Source organism: Equus asinus, chromosome 10, assembly GCF_041296235.1.
Source record: "Equus asinus isolate D_3611 breed Donkey chromosome 10, EquAss-T2T_v2, whole genome shotgun sequence".
NCBI lineage: Eukaryota > Metazoa > Chordata > Mammalia > Perissodactyla > Equidae > Equus > Equus asinus.
This window is the reverse complement of record NC_091799.1, coordinates 20467901-20485136: the sequence shown is the minus strand read 5'-3', so window position 1 is coordinate 20485136 and position 17236 is coordinate 20467901. Positions and strand designations below refer to the sequence as shown.

The following is a 17236-nucleotide window of genomic DNA, read 5'->3' as shown; positions in this document are numbered from 1 at the left end:
GAGAGTACGGTAGTGTCAGGCCTGATACTGAAAAGAGGCCAGTTCTGACAGCCTGATTGGTGAATGCTGACAGAGCTGCAAGCAGAAGACTGCAAATGCTGGTCTAGGCTTTTACCCTGTTCTTGGGCTTCGAAATGGTTCCTGCTACTTGAGGACACTAATTCTCCTTCCATAGGGTAATTTCAAGATAAGAAAATTCTGAATGTAAAATTTGTGATGGAAGAGGGAAGCTGGAGCCTGGGTGGCTCAATTTAGCAGAATAGCCTTAGAAACTTGGTAGCTAAAATGAAAAGTGGAGATTTTTTTAAAAATACATATCCTTTTTCTCAATTCAACAGGCTTTTGTAAATAATTGAAACACAGAAATAATGAAAGTTACCCTGTGATCCCAAGTGCCCAAAGACACCACTGTTAACAAACAGTTCAGTGTATCATCTTCCAGACTAAAATCTGCCTTCTTAATGATCCTACAGTATTCCATTACATGGATAAACACAATCCATTTAACTAGTCTCCTATTAAACTTTTAAGCTATTTCCAATTTTTTTGCTATTGTAGGTGCTGAAAGGAGTAAATGCGAATATACATTCTGCATACCTGTCATTTCTTACAGGATAAATGCTTAGACATATGAATTGCTAAATCTGCAATTTTAAATTTTAAACTACTCAATCTGCAAAAATAAATGCGTACATTTTCAGCTTTGACAGACTTATTTATTAGATTTATTTATTAGATTACACATACAAGAATTCCCACTCACATCTTCATCTGCACTTACAATTATGGTTTTTTTGTTTTGTTTGTTTTTTGTTTTTTTGGTGAAGAGGATTGGTCCTGAGCTAACATCTGTTGCCAATCTTCCTCTTTTTGCTTGAGGAAGATTGTCATTGAGCTAACATCTGTGCAAATCTTCCTCTGTTTTATGTGGGATGCTGCCACAGAGTGGCTTGACAAGTGGCGCTAGGTCCATGCCCGGGATCCGAACCTGCAAACCCCAGGCTGCCAAAGCAGAGCATGCAAATTTAACCACTATGCCACCAGGCCAACCCCACAAGTACCATTCTTTAACGTCAGAGTTGCAAACTCAAATGCCTACAGAAGACTAGCAGGAAACATAAATGGATGAAGGAGGCCATACGGGTTTATGACAAACCTAAGAGTGCACGCTCATATAAAGAGGGCAGCCACTACTCTACTCCAGCCAACAGACGTCACACCGAAATTCAGGTCCAGTATTAGATCTTCCAATTCATCAAAAACGCCAGAAATCCAAATTGTTATGAAACTCTTGCAGGTTTTAAATGTTGACAACTAACATGCTTTTATTTAAACATCTGATTGGTTAGTCAAACAAAATACATCTATAGGCCAGACTACATGTAGCACATGGAATTTTGTGCTAAAGTGAAAAAGATTTAACACGGTATTTTTGCTTTGAATCTTATTAGTCATGCAGTTTATCTTTTCCTATGCTTACCAACAGAGGACGGATTTATTCAATTTTCATCATAGTGACTGCCAGCACCCTTCAAAGAAAGATGCTTATCTGTTTTCTAAGATTCATATCTACAACAAATACTGGACCAAAATAAAAAAGATATGTAACTTCAGGTCTAGATGTTAAAGAGTGGTCTTACTTGACCAAAGTGTGTCCAGAAAAGGCATATGAAGACTCATTTGGGACTGAGTTGCTATACTCTTCCCAGCATCCTTACAGCACCACAAGATTTTGAGAGACAATACTAATTGGTAAAACTACACATGGCTTTGAAGAGGGTGGCTTTAACAATCTCGAGCTTCCCTCCACTACTTGATACACTGGCTGAAGACAACAAATTTTCTCTTTGGTGAGACCTCAGAAAAGGAAGAGAAGAATTCCCACACATCCCCCTTGCTATCATATATTGAATTTAAACAACCACTTTCAGTCTTTTTCAAATGAGTAAAACACACACTCTCAAAATCTTACTGCAATACTGCTCCCATAGAAAGAACAATTTCAGCAACCTATCTAGCTTCAGAATTTCTTCTCATTCCTTCTTAGTCATCCATTACAAACCTCCAGACCCAGATGTTCAAGCATTCCCTTCACCCACCAGAGAGAATGACAGAGATCCACGACTACCCAAGGACCCAACCACAGTCTTTGAATGCAACTATCTTTTCATCAGTTGTAAACAAGTCCTAAACTCTTGGCTCCACAGGGAGTCCCTACCAAGTCAGTACAAACTCTGAAATAGGGGCAGAGGTCAAGGGGATGAGAGCACAACCCAAGCTCTGGATCTCATCCCACCCCCACTCTGTTCAAAAGAATCCTTATCAGAAGGAACTCCCCAGCAAAAGGCCACCTTCAGGAGACCTGGGGCTAGCAGATTCAGCGAAGCTTTGGAAGCAGGCTCTTGGAACTGTCATGAATGCGAAACATCTAAATCACTAACAGAATGTTCTGGAGGAAAGATGACATAAAGTAGGGGAAAATAAGAGAGATTTGTGAACTTAGCTTCATTTGTTTCAGGAAAGAACCTATCTGATGAATAGTGAAATAATCCTGACCCAGAGCCACAGAAGAAATCTCTTTGAGAACCAATCTATTCCATGGTGAACTATTCTACTGTGTCCAAAATCATTCTAACATACGCAAAAGAGCCCAAATGAGACTTAGATAATATAGTCTTTATTCTTCTGTACACAAAAAGCCCCGTTAAATATGTTATAAATCATGATACTGCCTCAAATTTTTCCATTAGCATTTGAGACTTGTCACAATGAAGAGAGCTGGAGACAGGAGAGAAGATTAGTTAAAACAGTGGCTCTGAAGTCTCAGATACTTCTCCACTAAGGTGAGTCATTTAACGTCTCCAGACCTCAGTGTTCTCATCTGTAAGACAGGGATAGTATCTTTTTAAACAGATTATATGAGTGCTTAATGAAAAATGCATGTGATGCATTTAGCGTGTAATAAATATTAGCTATCATTACTACTAGTATGTAGTAAAAGCCATATATCATCAAGTTTTGTGTCTGTCATCCTGATTAAACCAGAGTCCCCTGAGGGCAGGAACTGTGTCTTAGCTTGGCATACACATCAAAAAGAAAAAGAGGAGGGGGTCAGCCTGGTGGCGCAGCAGTTAAGTTCACACTTTCCGATTCAGCAGCCAGGGGTTCACCGGTTCGGATCCCAGGTCCGGATCTGCGCACCATTTGTCAAGCCATGCTGTGGCAAGCATCCCACATATAAAGCAGAGGAAGATGGGCGTGGATGTTAGCTCAGGGCCAGTCTTCCTCAGCAAAAAGAGGAGGATTGGCAGCAGATGTTACCTCATGGCTAATCTTCCTCAAAAAGGAAAAAAAAAAAAAAAAGAAAGAAAAAGAGAAGTGGGGAAGTAAGAGGAGAACAATGGACCAGGTATTACAAAATAAAACAAAATTAGATAGTTTTATATGATATAACCCTTCTCACTCCTACTGAACATATGCAAAGTGCCTGGCACATAAGGAATATCCAATAAATGTTCATTTCCTTTCCTTCCTTGATCTCTAACACACAGTTTAAGTTCATTCTCTATAGACCACACTTGGGCTTATACGAACTGTTTTCCGAGATCAAAAACTGTGACATATAGTTTAACAACTAGGAATGGAACCTTAAGGACATGGTATAGAATATTCGAATTTTGGATAGAACCTATGGGTACTCTAGTTGAGATGTATATTTATCACCTGTAGCTTGAAGGATCCATAAAAAGTCTCCTTGGGATCCCAAAACACTTGAGAGACAAACGCAAAGCCAGAGCAAGCCAGCAGTATTAGGCTGTCTTATTCAGAAGCTGTTTTTATCTGGTCAGTTCATCCTGTCAGCACTCATGGATGCCAGATTAATGAGCACTTATCAGCATGGCAAGAAAAAGTAAAGACTAACTTTCAAGTCTCTTTTAAAATGCTCATTTATCTAGGTCCTTGATCAGTAGAAAAAATACATATACACATACACACACACACATATATTTTAAAGTGTGAGTCAGCAAGAATTCCAAGCACACAGTATTTTTAAATGGTAATGGTCAGGCTTTTAATTGTACAAATTTGTTCCTCAGAATGCTCTCTGTAAGACATTGCTCCTGACCAAAGAGAAGTGCATAATCTGAGTCATTTGTTTTAAATAAGCAGAGAGTTAACTTCTTTAGTTTCCTGAGAGGTTAAATAAATGGGTTGGCAGATAGTCATTTGGGAGGTTACCTGTTGCTAGTTGAGTGAAGGGCCTCAAAACACTCTCATAGTCAACCAGATGGTAAAGAACAGTCTTGGCCAAAGTGGTCAGCAGTATATGAGCTCTGCTCCTCTGAGGGAACTATTTACCTGAAGCAGTAACTTACACCTGCTAACATCTGGAATGATTTATCTTTGTATCATTTAGAAACACAGGCTAGTTTAATTGAATAAAGTGCAATTCAATGGCCCATTAGAACAGAGAGACAAAATTTCAGCATTATGATACATAGCCTAGAATAGCATACACTTAATAGTGTTGACCAATTACCAAGCATGTACATAGATCACTTGATTTAATCTTCACAACAGCCCTGTAAAGTAGGAATAATTTTTACCATTCCCATTTTACAGATGAGAACACTGAGGCACAGAGAGGTTAAATAACTTAGCCAAGATTACAGAGCTAATAAATATTGAAGTCAAGTTGAACCCAAGCAATCTTGAGACAGAGTCCATTCTCTTAATTCAGAAGAGTTTTGGCTTATATAAAAAGCTATAGGCCTCACTTGAAATGTAGACAAAAATTTACACAGAAACATGTTCACTGTGACATTATTTATAACGTAGAAAAAAATGGAAGCAATCTAAATGCCCAACAATAGGAGAATGGCTACATAAATCATGGTAAGGTTATTCACTTACAATTAAATATTATCCTGCCATTAAAAATATTTACAGAGGGGCTGGCCCCATGGCCGAGTGGTTAAGTTTGCACGCACTGCTTCGGCGGCCCGGGGTTTCACTGGTTCCAATCCTAGGCGCGGACATGGCACCACTCATCAAGCCATGCTGAGGCAGCGTCCCACATGCCACAACTAGAAGGACCCACAACTAAAAATACACAACTGTGTACCAGGGGGCTTTGGGAGAAAAAAGAAAAATAAAATCTTAAAAAAAAATTTACAGAAAATGTTTCATAGCTTGGCACAATGCTCCCAATGTAATGTTGGGGGTGGGGGGGTACACGATACAAAATTTTGCATATAATACAATTCCTAATTATGTAAAAAATAAGCTCAGACACAAACTAAAAGGACACATTCTCAAATAAGAAACAATGGTTATTTCCAGGTGGTGAGATTAGGGGTATTTCTATTTTTCTTTTAGTGTTTTCCACAATGAACAAGCATTATACTTCTATCAGTTTAAACAAAGACAATTTTTTCTTTTAATCAAGCTACACAAAGATCCACAAGCAGTTGGTAAAAACAGCTAAAAAGCTTCTCATCTGTCTAACTTCAAGTCATTACTTTCCTTAGGATAATACCCTTTGGACACCAAACAACATAGCACATATCAAAAAGAATGCTCACCTTCAACTTTGGAAACTAAATTAAAATATGAGTATTTTCAATTTTGGTCAGTTTGCTGTTCTCTAATCATTTGTAGGATTATTTTAGAAGAAGAGAAATGGATTTAACTATTTAGAGAAGCCCAAAACTCAGGAATGGCTTTGCTGAAATAGGTAATAAGGGACAAAAGTCTGACTGGGGAGAAGGAACAGCTGTTGCTAATCCAACTATTTACCCTTTGACCCTCTATCTGGCCAATAACTGAACAGTATCAATTGTTTTCCTGTATTATGTGCTGTTTACAATCCCTGAGACGCATGAAAGGAATTAATAATTTAGCCTAGAAAGCTGACAGCCTTTATTGGGGAGTCCCTTGTCTGTGGGACAGAAATCAGAGCAAGTAGCTGTCCTGAAGTCACAGGTCCCTTTACTGTTCCTGTTTTATAGCCTAATTGGCCCCCAAACATAAATCAATTATTTCTCCTGTTTTAAGCAACAATGACTTCTATTCTCTAACTTCCCTTGTATCAAGTCAGTCCTTGTTCTCTTGAGTTTTACAACTACACGGTAAACATGACGGCTGAGGAAAAAACTTGGGGAGCAGGGCAGACTGGGGTTATTTGGAAACAGAAGCACAGAAAGGTTATGCTGTTTTGAACTTCTCTTGACCTTTGACTGCCCTTGTCCCTAGCTTATGCTAATGGGCAGGGTACAGAGATGCTTCTTGTAGAAATGAACTTAGCCTGAACCTGTGCTATAACATTGGACTCAAGGAAGCCCAGGAATCATTGGAAGACAGTCACAGTGTGAACAGCTGCCCATATTCTAAGCACAGCTACCCATCTGCTCTACCACAGAAAAGGTAAAAAAAAAAAAAAAAAAAACCAAAAAGCTATTTAAATTGGACTAAGTCAGTCTTTCGTCATCTAGTTCCAACACATCCCACCTGTTCTCCCAAACTTGCCGTCTACAACCACTGCTGAGCACAATGGGAAATCAGCAAAAATGGTATTTCCTATTTCAAAATAAGCAAGTACAAGCAGGCTTTCCCACTCAGGAATTTGGGGAGTAGGGAAGACACTAGGGCCTCTAAACTCCAAAGATGCATCACAGAGAAATCTCTATTGTTCTCAATCTACTGTGCAAAAGTCATGAGGTATTAACATAGGAGATGTTATTCTTTTCTAGTCAGAAGCCATGGAATTTGCCGTATCAACAGTCATAACCAATTTAACACAATACACACAGCCCATCTCAGTCCTGAGGTTTCCTTTCACTTGGTAGGGCAGAGCATGCTAACGTGAATCCCAAGATTGGTTCAGACCAAGATGATAAATTATTCCTTCCCATTTATTATTATATCAGATCTTTATGTATTTCTTCAAAGAGAAAGAATAAAAACACTGCTACCTTAACAAAGATAACGTGGGGATTATTGAGAATATTGCCCACATAAGCTAAGTACAGTGTTTAAAAGAAAAGTGATTTTTTTAGATGACTCCTATTCTATACTGATATATAAAATTATGATTCACTATCTGTTCATTCTCATGGAATGGAGAAGCTGGTAAATCATCATATCTAGCTAGAGATTCTATGGAGAAAAGTTAAATGAGTCAGGATTATTCGGCCCAGAAAGAATAATAATTCAATAATAATCTTTATGAGAATATGAAGGGTCTTTCCTAGAAGATGGACATGAGCTATTTTCAATTGCTACTGAGTGGAGACAAGGAGAATAAGTATGGGTACTGTTGCTAAATTAGAGGTTTAAAAAATGTTTTTTCAAATAATTCTAGACAAGGAAGTATTTTCCAACAGATTGTTAATAGATGAGGATAGGCCCTAGACTTATTTATTTGTGTATCCCTGGAGCCTAGAACTGGGCCTGGAGCAGAGAGAACATGCAATGTTTAACTGAGTTCTCAATTATCTAGCATGTTTTATGTGTAGTTCTGTCTGATAAATTACAGGGCATCTCAATGTCCTTCCTCCTTCCTAGTGTTCAAAACTGCTTCTAAGAAAGGACTATGACTTAAGAATTTACCTTTTCCTCCTACTAAATGAAGGCTATTCATAAGACAAAGACAAAGAGAAACAGTGTGTTTACCCATAGATACTGGGAGGTGGGAGAGCAGGAGACTGAGCCCATACTACCTACAAAACTGATTTTGAACTTTATGACTTCTAGAGAGACAAATCTATTTCCCTGGTGTTTGATAAGCATTGTGGGACTTATTTTGTCTTGCAACTAATAAGTATTACTTGAACAAACATGAACGTTTATACTAGTTTATACTAGTAAGGTGTGTGGGGAAAAATATGTAAGAAGGTCTACACCCTCAGAGAGCTGATATTAGCCAGGATGGTGAGAAAGTGAAACTTTATCACTTACCTCAACAGCAGATTTGTGACAAACAGCCAGCCCCATGATCCTAAAAAGTACTAGAACTAGACAAATAACTCTAGATCATCTCATGGAGTCTCAGTCTAAATTACCATTTGACCTGGCATTATAGCACAATAAGGTCTGTAGACAGTGGATATTCCCATGTCCTATTTCTAACAGTTATAACTGTATCTCAGAATGGTGTATGTCACATTTTGAGAGCACTGGAAACACAAATGATGATCTATAATCAAGACTTACAGAGTCCTGAAAAGCATCATTTAATTAGACCTTGAAATGGTCACTCTCATACCTTAACCTTAAGAATGTAGATAAAGGTGCTTTAGAAATTAAACTGTGGTAACTAAGGTAATCAGTTATAAATATCTAAACCAAGCAAAATCCCTCTTTGAAAGAAATTATGTCAAAACTAGTCAGTACTCTAGAAAAGTGGTTGTGGGTATAAGGTTGTACGCGTGCATGAATGAAAGCACAATTTTTGTTGCTGCTGGTTTCATAGGAGGATGAAGAGGATGCAAGGAGATTAGTATTTAAATAGAAATTTTCAGTAAATCAATTTTCTATTAAATGGCTAGATCCTGGCCACTGAATAACATTAGGAAAAGAAACAGTAAGCCTAACTAGAAAAGACAAAATGCCCTGCCCATAATTATAAATTAAAGTGAAATAAAATCTGAGTCAATAAGACCTATCAATTACACCTTAAATTATACATTTGAAAGTACAAACACATCCTTTTCTTACCCCTGAACACTGGGGAACATTCAGAACTTACTAGTGCCTGGGTCGAGCTCTGCCAATTCATCCTGACAAAAACCTAAAGAGAAAACAACAGAAAAAAAGATTATGACTTGTAAATTACTCCAAGGTGACTCCAAATATGAAAAAGTAAGTATCATATAGTGGGAAAAAAGTCCAGACTGAGAAGTCAGATTTGCATTTGAACCCTAGCTCTGTAACATTTAGCTACTGTATCCCTCTCTGAGCCTCCATTTCATCATCTTTGTATTAAAAAAATGGAGACAGTAACAGCACTCACCACAGAGTAGTAAAGATGATTAAGTGAGATGCTGATATAACATGCTTATTTGGCATAGTCCTTGGCACACAGTAGGAGCTCAATAAACAACAGCACAAGTAATTATGAGTACGTATGCCAATGTTAGTTGGAATAAAAATTCATAGGAAAATTATAACTCATTTAATTATCTGTCATATTCTATTTAACATTATTATTTTCCAAAAGAAAGCAAAATATACAAAACATGAACTTATAACAAATATCAAACAAGGTAATTTTACTTTAAATCTTCACAGATACTGAAGAATTTTCCCTACACAGACGAATGGAAGCAATTCTTCCATTAATAAGTATGCTGCTCAGGTTGGAATAAATACCTCTCAAAGCATACTTTAGACACAAAAAGTATGAGCTACAACTGTCTGATTGGTTTATAACTATCACACGTTAGAGAAAAATCACACACAGTGAATGGCACAGTAGGTATTTTCTATACATAGTTGATGAAAGTTCTTTTCTCCTGGAAAGACTGCCTACTTTCTCCAGTTTGCTTTCTACTCATCCTCAGCTTAAATATTTCCTCAAAAAAGCTTTTGCTTGCCTCCCTTACCCTTGTCTCATACACCAAGTCAAAGGCCCCCGTTATAACTATCTATAATACTTTGTATCAACAAGGAATTACTTGTTCAATGTCTGATTCCACTATTAGACTGTTCCATGGGGGAAAGGATCTGGCCTGTCTTGTTCACCATTACCATTGTATCCCCACTACCTCTCAGAAGCATAGCACAAAGGAAGCTGTTCAATAAACATCAACTGTGGTATGTTAATGGTAAATTCAAAAATAACGGAGCAAAATTAGGACTAGAGGGATATGACAGCATTTTCTGTCATCAGAGCTGGGCAACGAGAAGCCAGACCAGCAACTAGGAGTCACATGGAGAAGAGGGATTCAAGCAGCAGGTAGACTGTTTAAACACCACAACTTTTAAAGTCCTTTGCAATCCTGAACTGTTTGGGCCACACCATTCACCAAACATGCCATATCCCTTCTTGCTTTCCTGTGCTTCCTCCTCCTCCTCCACTTGGTGAGGAACTATTCATCCTTCGAGATTTAGCTCAAATATCACCACCACTGTGAAACATGGAACACAGAAGAGGCCCCTCCTGCATTCCCCAAAGGATAAAGGAACAATTTAAATATCTGCCTCCTCCATTAGATAGTGAGCTCTTCAAGGGTGGGGACCACCCCATGTCCATCTGTGGAGCTGCTTCTATGCTGAACCAGTTGCCAATACATTATGGAAGGTGCTCAAATGCAAGAAGACCTAAACAGAAAACACAACCCCATCTCTAGATCACAGTCTAGCGGAAGAAAGTCACAGACTCAGAAAATCTAAAGTCTAGCCTGTGTGTCTAGTGTGTGGAAGGTCCGAATGAGGAAATCTGATCTGGAACACCAGAGTTTGGAAGCTGCTAAAAGTGGCTGAGATACCTGAAAAGGCTCATCGCAGAACAACTTCAAAGCATTTCTTTCTTTCTTTTTTTTTTTTTTTTGAGGAAGACCAGCCCTGAGCTAACATCTGCCACCAATCCTCCTCTTTTTGCTGAGCAAGACTGGCCCTGAGCTAAGATCCGTACCCATCTTCCTCTATTTTATATGTGGGACGCCTGTCACAGCATGGCTTGACAAGTCGTGCAAAGGTCTGCACCCGGGATCTGAACCGGCGACCCCAGGCCACCAAAGGGGATCGTACGAACTTAACTGCTGTGCCACTGGGCCAGCCCTTCAAAGCATTTCTACATAAAGGCAATGGGAATCAGAAAAGCTGCGGAGAGATGCCAGGTAACGAGGAAATACCTCATCATTACACATGGGTTCAATATTGAACATCCTTCCAGAAGTGAAACTGAGAATAAGCATTCACTGAACATAAATTCACTCAAAAATAGGACAAAAGCATGGGAAGGGAGGGTAGTGTAATGGGAAAGTTAGACCTCTCCTAAATTCTAGTTCAAGCCACTTTTAGTTTAGTTATACAACTTTAGCCAAGTCACTCCCTATTCTGAACCTCACATTCTGCATGTTAAATAAAAGGACTGTACTAGAAGTCTCAAGAAAGGACAAAGCTTAATGCATTTTCTGAAAACCAACAATATTCTGAACTCAAAGTAACTAGATCAAACACAAAGAGAGGGTGACTAAAAAACAAAGAAAATACTAAAACATAAAGTGGACATTTATTGCTTTTATCTGCCTAGTAACCACTCCCCCTTTCTTTTGTTAAAAGTATTCTGATTTTTCTTTGGAGACATCTATTTTATACTCTCAATCCATATGACCCAAGTAGGATTGCCCCTAACCTTGCTATAAAATGGGCTTAACAACAGGACTTACTTATAGGTCTGTTAAAAGGATTAAATGAGATAGTGCGTGTAAAGGCTCTGTACAGTACCTGACAAAGTCAGAGCTCAACATATGTGAGCTACTACTAACTAACTAAGCCCTGGGGTCCATCCAATCCAGTGCTGTGTCTGCAGTAACAAAGAGCAGATTATAGGAGAGTGCCTATTGACCCATTCATAACATCATCCTCAAAGACCTAGGGTAGAACTGTAATATCACTGTCATTTTAGTTACTTGCTGTGATTCTTGAATCTTTTTTTACATTTTGAGCCTATAAATTGCTTGATGGAGTGATTCCAGACATATGCTACCCCCTGAGGAAAGAGGGACTCTTTATATTTGCCCTAAGACAAATTCCTCCAACGGTCACAAAGAGCCTAGACGATGGAATTCTCTAACTCTGTCTACATTCCCTCCATCCACCCTGAGACCACTGGCTATTAATGTTGTCTCTGGTTTTACAGATCATCACTAGTGCAGGAGGCCTGAGGAGATATGGAGAACAATGTTAATCCTACCTCCTGACGACAAGTCAACGGAATGGTTGGGTCTGGCTCCATTCTCAAATAGAGTAACACCCAGATTCTGAGTAACCAGATCCAGCTAGCAAAATGATTCCAGCTAAAAGAATCCAAATCACTGCTAGAAGTAAATCCAATGTGTGTTCAAGACAATTCAACACAAAGGCAAGAGATATCAGAGTTGTTCAGTGAAAAGCAGACTCCCAAGTCACATAAATACCCAAATATACCCCCACAACCAACTGCCTCACAGACTACAACACATTAAAGCAAGATAGGAAATGTTCTGAGAAATCCAGGGTCTTTGGCTGTTGACTTAAGTTGGGTTTAAAAAGGGACAAACAAGAAACACAGATTGGTTCCTAAGATGATATATCACCAAGTCAGTATGCTTATAAGCAATCTGAAATTTAGTGCAAAGCTTATATTCACTTGCCACAGTCTAACTTAGAAGACAGACGCACAGTGAAAAGGGCATGGGTCTGAGTTATAGCTGGATTCAAATCCCAGATGTGTCACTATTTTTGTTTAATTAACTACCCATGCCTATTTCCTGAAATGGAGATAAAAATAACCATCTTGTTCACCTGTTGTGAGATTTGTACATAATCACCTACTTTACAGCAAGTGATCAATAAATGGCTCTAAGTTTACAAGTTTTCTTTAATACAAAGGAAGATCCAGTTGACAAGCTTTTCTCCAATAAGCATTTGCAAACAGAAAAAGTTCAGTGACTCCTCAATCTGTGACTGGCTACAGTGACAGATTAAAAAATTACTCATTGGCTCCGGCCCCGTGGCTGAGCGGTTGAGTTCCGCTCCGGCAGCCCAGGGCTTCGCCAGTTTGAATCCTGGGTGCGGACATGGCCATGCGGATCATCAAGCCATGCTGAGGTGGCATCCCACATGCCACAACTAGAAGGACCCACAACTAAAAAAGTACACAACTATGTACCGGGGGTCTTTGGGAGAAAAAGGAAAAATAAAATCTTTTAAAAAAAAAAGTTACTGATCTTCTTTATTTACTATTTTGACTACAAAATTATGTATTTACCATGATAGGATCTTCAATAAGATCCATTCTTTTCCAAATGTGAATAAAAGCTAATGGGTAATATCAGTAAACAAATTCAAGCCTGAAACACTAGCTAATTGTAACCTGTAATGTGTCTTTTACAAAAGCAAATTAAATGTTACTCTAGGAATGTTTTGATTTAATTTACATCACTGTAGGAAGGCAGCAGGGTACACGAGAGACCTGGATCCTGGTCAGGACTGTGCCAGTTATTATTTCGAAGCCTCAGAAAACCACAGGCAAAATTAAGGTGAGGCCCTTAAAGGGTAAAATTCTACGATTCTAATCAAACATCACATCTTCCCCCAAACAGAAATCATATATATACTGCAAGATCTGCCTACCACTTCAACTTTACCTCTTGCTTCTCGCCCCATCCCACTCAACAGTGTACACTCCATCCATACTGAACTACACTGTAGCTCCCCGAATTCAACACGCTCTTTACCCTCCATTCCTTTGCATATACTATTTTCTCCACCTGAGCCCACCTTTACTCACCATTCTGTCCTGAGGACTCAGGTCAGATCTCGATTCCTTCCCCCTCTCTCTCCCACACACACTGAAGTCCAGGTTTCACCTAGTCAACTGCAATTCAAGTTTTATGCAGTTTTAAACGTGAGATATGAAGTGAAGCAGGGCTTCAAAAAGGAACTCAAAGGTCTAAAAGCGTTTTGAAATTGCTCTGGTTAGTTCAGAGGCCCTACTCTGTGCTCCCCACAGGGCCCTGTGATCCCACATCACATCATGATCAGGGCCACTGACGCTGAATTCAGGTTCTAGAGAAATTTGTTTTCTATACTCCCCAACAAAAAGCTAAAAATCTTTACCCAGGATTTATACTGATATACAACAGTCATTAGCTGGTCCTTTCTGGCCCAACTGGCTCTGGTCATTTGTATCAGTGTCCCATCTGCATTATATCCCCTGATCATGATTAGGTCCTCAATGAAACTCTGTGTCCTTGTTTCAGTCAGCTCTGGTCTCAGCCCTAACTATAACCCCAGCCCCAAGACTTAGGCAGGATCCCTGGGAAAGGTTGCTGAGTAAATGTTGAGGAACTGCTTCTTTCTCCAAAAAGCAACAGTACTAAACCACAATGCCACCACAATGAATTTCTTGCCAAAATACCAAGTTCAAAGAGAAAATAACTGTTTCACTATTCTCTGCCTTTAAAGTCTAGAAGTGATGTCCAACACAAATTCCTACAATGATGGACACGTTCTCTATCTATACTGTCCAATTTGGTAGCCACTAGCCACACTACAGCTATTAAGCGCTTCGAATGTGACTAGTGTGACTGAGGAATTGAATTTTTAACTTTGTTTTTATTTTTTATTTTTTTGAGGACGATCAGCCCTGAGCTAACATCTGCTGCCAATCCTCCTCTTTTTGCTGAGGAAGACTGGCTCTGAGCTAACATCTGTGCCCATCTCCCTCTACTTTATATCTCCCTCGACAGCATGGCTTGCCGAGAGGTGCCATGTCTGGACCCAAGATCCAAACTGGCGAACCCCAGGCCACCGAAGCGGAACGTGCGAACCTAACCACTGCGCCACCGAGCCGGCCCATATTTTTTTTTTTTTACAGATTGGCACTTGAGCTAACATCTGTTGCTAATCTTTTTTTGTTTTGTTTTGTTTCTTCTTCTCCCCAAAGTTCCCCAGTACACAGTTGTATATTCTAGTTGTAGGACCTTCTGGTTCTGCTATGTAAGATGCCACCTCATCATGGCTTGATGAGGGGTGCCAGGTCCATGCCCAGGATCCGAACCTGTGAAACCCTGGGCCAGTGGTTATTATAATGGACAACGTAAGACTAGAAAGAAGTCTTCCCTCCTCTTAAATTTGCTTTGCCACCTTGTGGATTCTGTTGCAGCTTTAAAGAAAATGAAATATGGAAATGCTTAGGCCAATGTTATTTAGTAGCCAATTCATAAGTTAATCAGCTATTATCAGGAAAATAATTTCATCAGCCTGCAAACTGTCACTTACTCCTTCAAATGTTATTAAGTACCTGCCCACCCTGTAGCAGGCCCTAGGCCTGGAAAATACAGATATAAATAAGACTGACCCTACTGTCAGAGACGTAAATGTCTAGAGGGGTACAGAATAGACAAAAATTAACTGTAGAGTACAATGTGAATGTACTTAATGCCACTGAACTGTACATTTAAAAATGGTTTAAAATGGCAAATTTTATATTATATATATTTTACTACAGTAAAAATGATTAAAGTCTAATGAAATATAATGAAATAAATAACATTTTTTAGAAAATTAACTGCAGGGACTGAATGCTGGACAGATAGATATGGACAGATGGACAAGATGCAACTGGAAAGTAGTGCAGAGTACTAAGAGCATACATTTTATCAGCATAGGTTGGAGTCCTGGCGCCATCACTTACTAACTGTGTTAGCTTAGGAAGTGACTTCACCTCTCTGAACCAATTTTCTCATCTGTAGATTGCTGTGAGGATTCGATGAGATGATATACTTAGGTCAGTGGAAAGTGCCTGGTAGCTGTGATCAATATTAGTGAGGGAGCAGAAGTAGCAACCATGGGGCCAGGGGCATGTGGAAGGGATAAGTATTCACCAAACAAACAGAGGTATTTGAGAAACATATGTAGAGGAAGCCACATGTAAGTGTCATGAACAGAGAGAGGAAACAAAATGCTACCTGGTAATTTGATTTGACTGGAGCCCCAGTCAGGGCCATATCATAAAGGGTTTTAACTGACATACGTGGCAAATTTTTGGCTTTTATTCTATAGGTAATAGAGTCTCTGAGGAAAAAAATATATGTATACTCTTAGGAAGTTTGTCAATACCAGCCCAACTCTGACTACTTCAATATAATGGCTCTAAGATTTCAACCAGGAAACCAAAAGCACAAGAAGTTAAAAGAAGAAAAAAAGAAAAAAGAGCTTTGTGGAGTTAGCCAACATACACACGGGAAACCATCCACAGCTCCTTAAATTCTAGGCTCCTTCTGGCACAATGAATGGCTTGGGTAGAGGTTGAGAAAGAATGCAGCTCTTTTTTTTTTTTCAGTAATAAACATTAGCTAGCCAGGCCATGCCTGCCTTACAGCCAGGTTTGCAGGCCCAAGCAGATTCAGAAACACTTTTCTGTGGATTGGCTGAGCCTTAAATTCACATCTGCCTCCTTCCTTTCTATCCAGTGAGTGGGGTGCCAGTTGGGCCATTAGCTTTTGTTTCTCGTAGGGAATCTGACAAACCATACTTCAGGAATAAGAGAAAATGCTTTTGAATGCAGGCACATAGCACCACAAGACAGCACAGCAAAAGCTGGCTGGAGAGCTTCAAGTCATATTTCCCTTTCTCCATCTACAAATGTCAAGGTCACATTTTAAAAACTGCAACAAAAACAATGTTCTTTTCCTAATGTCATTTTCTCAATGTAAAATCTTAGGGGCAAAAAAAAAAAGATTAGGGGGAGGGGAAGCCAAGGATTCTCAATTATATAACCTATTGTGCCCACATATTTGCTCAGCTTCAATACTGCTACAAGAAGTGTCTACATTGCTATGGAAACATCAGTAACTTCCATCTGATCAACTTACATCACCTTTCATACAGTTTTTCAGGCTTCTAGCTTTGTAATTACAGCCTTGAAATCAGACTGAAGGCAGAAAAGCCAGCCCAAGATTACGAAATTTCAATTTTAAGACATCTAAAAAAGAATTAAAACAGTACACAGCTTCAAGACTGTGACTACAGAATCAGGAGGTAAAAACAGTTTAGGAAGGCAATTCAGTTTGATGCGTCAGAGGTCATTAGTGTTTCTATGGAAATATAGTACAGGCATTTCTCAGAAAACTGCAGGCACTGATGAGCCTCTGACATTTTTCATTTACAATTTCTGGTTCTCTGGAGTAACAAAAGGGATTATTGATAATTCTTCATTCAGCCTGGAAGTTAAAGAAATTTCAAAATGCACATATACAAGAAAACGTATAAAATAATCTGTCGGTTGCCATTTACTGAATCTTTACTATATTGCAGGCATTGCCTTGACGCTTTCCATGAATTCTTACTGAAAGTAGCTACTACTATCTCCATCTTCTAGGTTTAAAGAGATTATTGTACTCTGTTACACGGAAAGAGCCACAAAAGTCAAAACAAGAGAACTTCTATTCAGAAAGTTTGGCTAATAAAACCCCACCTTTGGGGGGACAGCCCAGTGGCACAGTGGTTAAGTTCGCACGTTCTG

At 39.1% G+C, this 17236-nt stretch overlaps 1 protein-coding gene across 4 annotated transcripts in view; it reads right to left on the bottom strand.

Moving 5' to 3' along the window:
- The window catches only part of NR6A1 (nuclear receptor subfamily 6 group A member 1), a 217287-nt gene that overhangs the window by 173054 nt on the left and 26997 nt on the right, over positions 1 to 17236 (bottom strand). For all 4 annotated transcript variants that reach the window (XM_070518771.1, XM_070518770.1, XM_044778804.2 and 1 more), the window contains exon 2: positions 8750 to 8791. In XM_070518771.1, coding sequence (XP_070374872.1) covers positions 8750 to 8791 — 42 coding nt within the window. The remainder of the gene's footprint in view (positions 1 to 8749; positions 8792 to 17236) is intronic.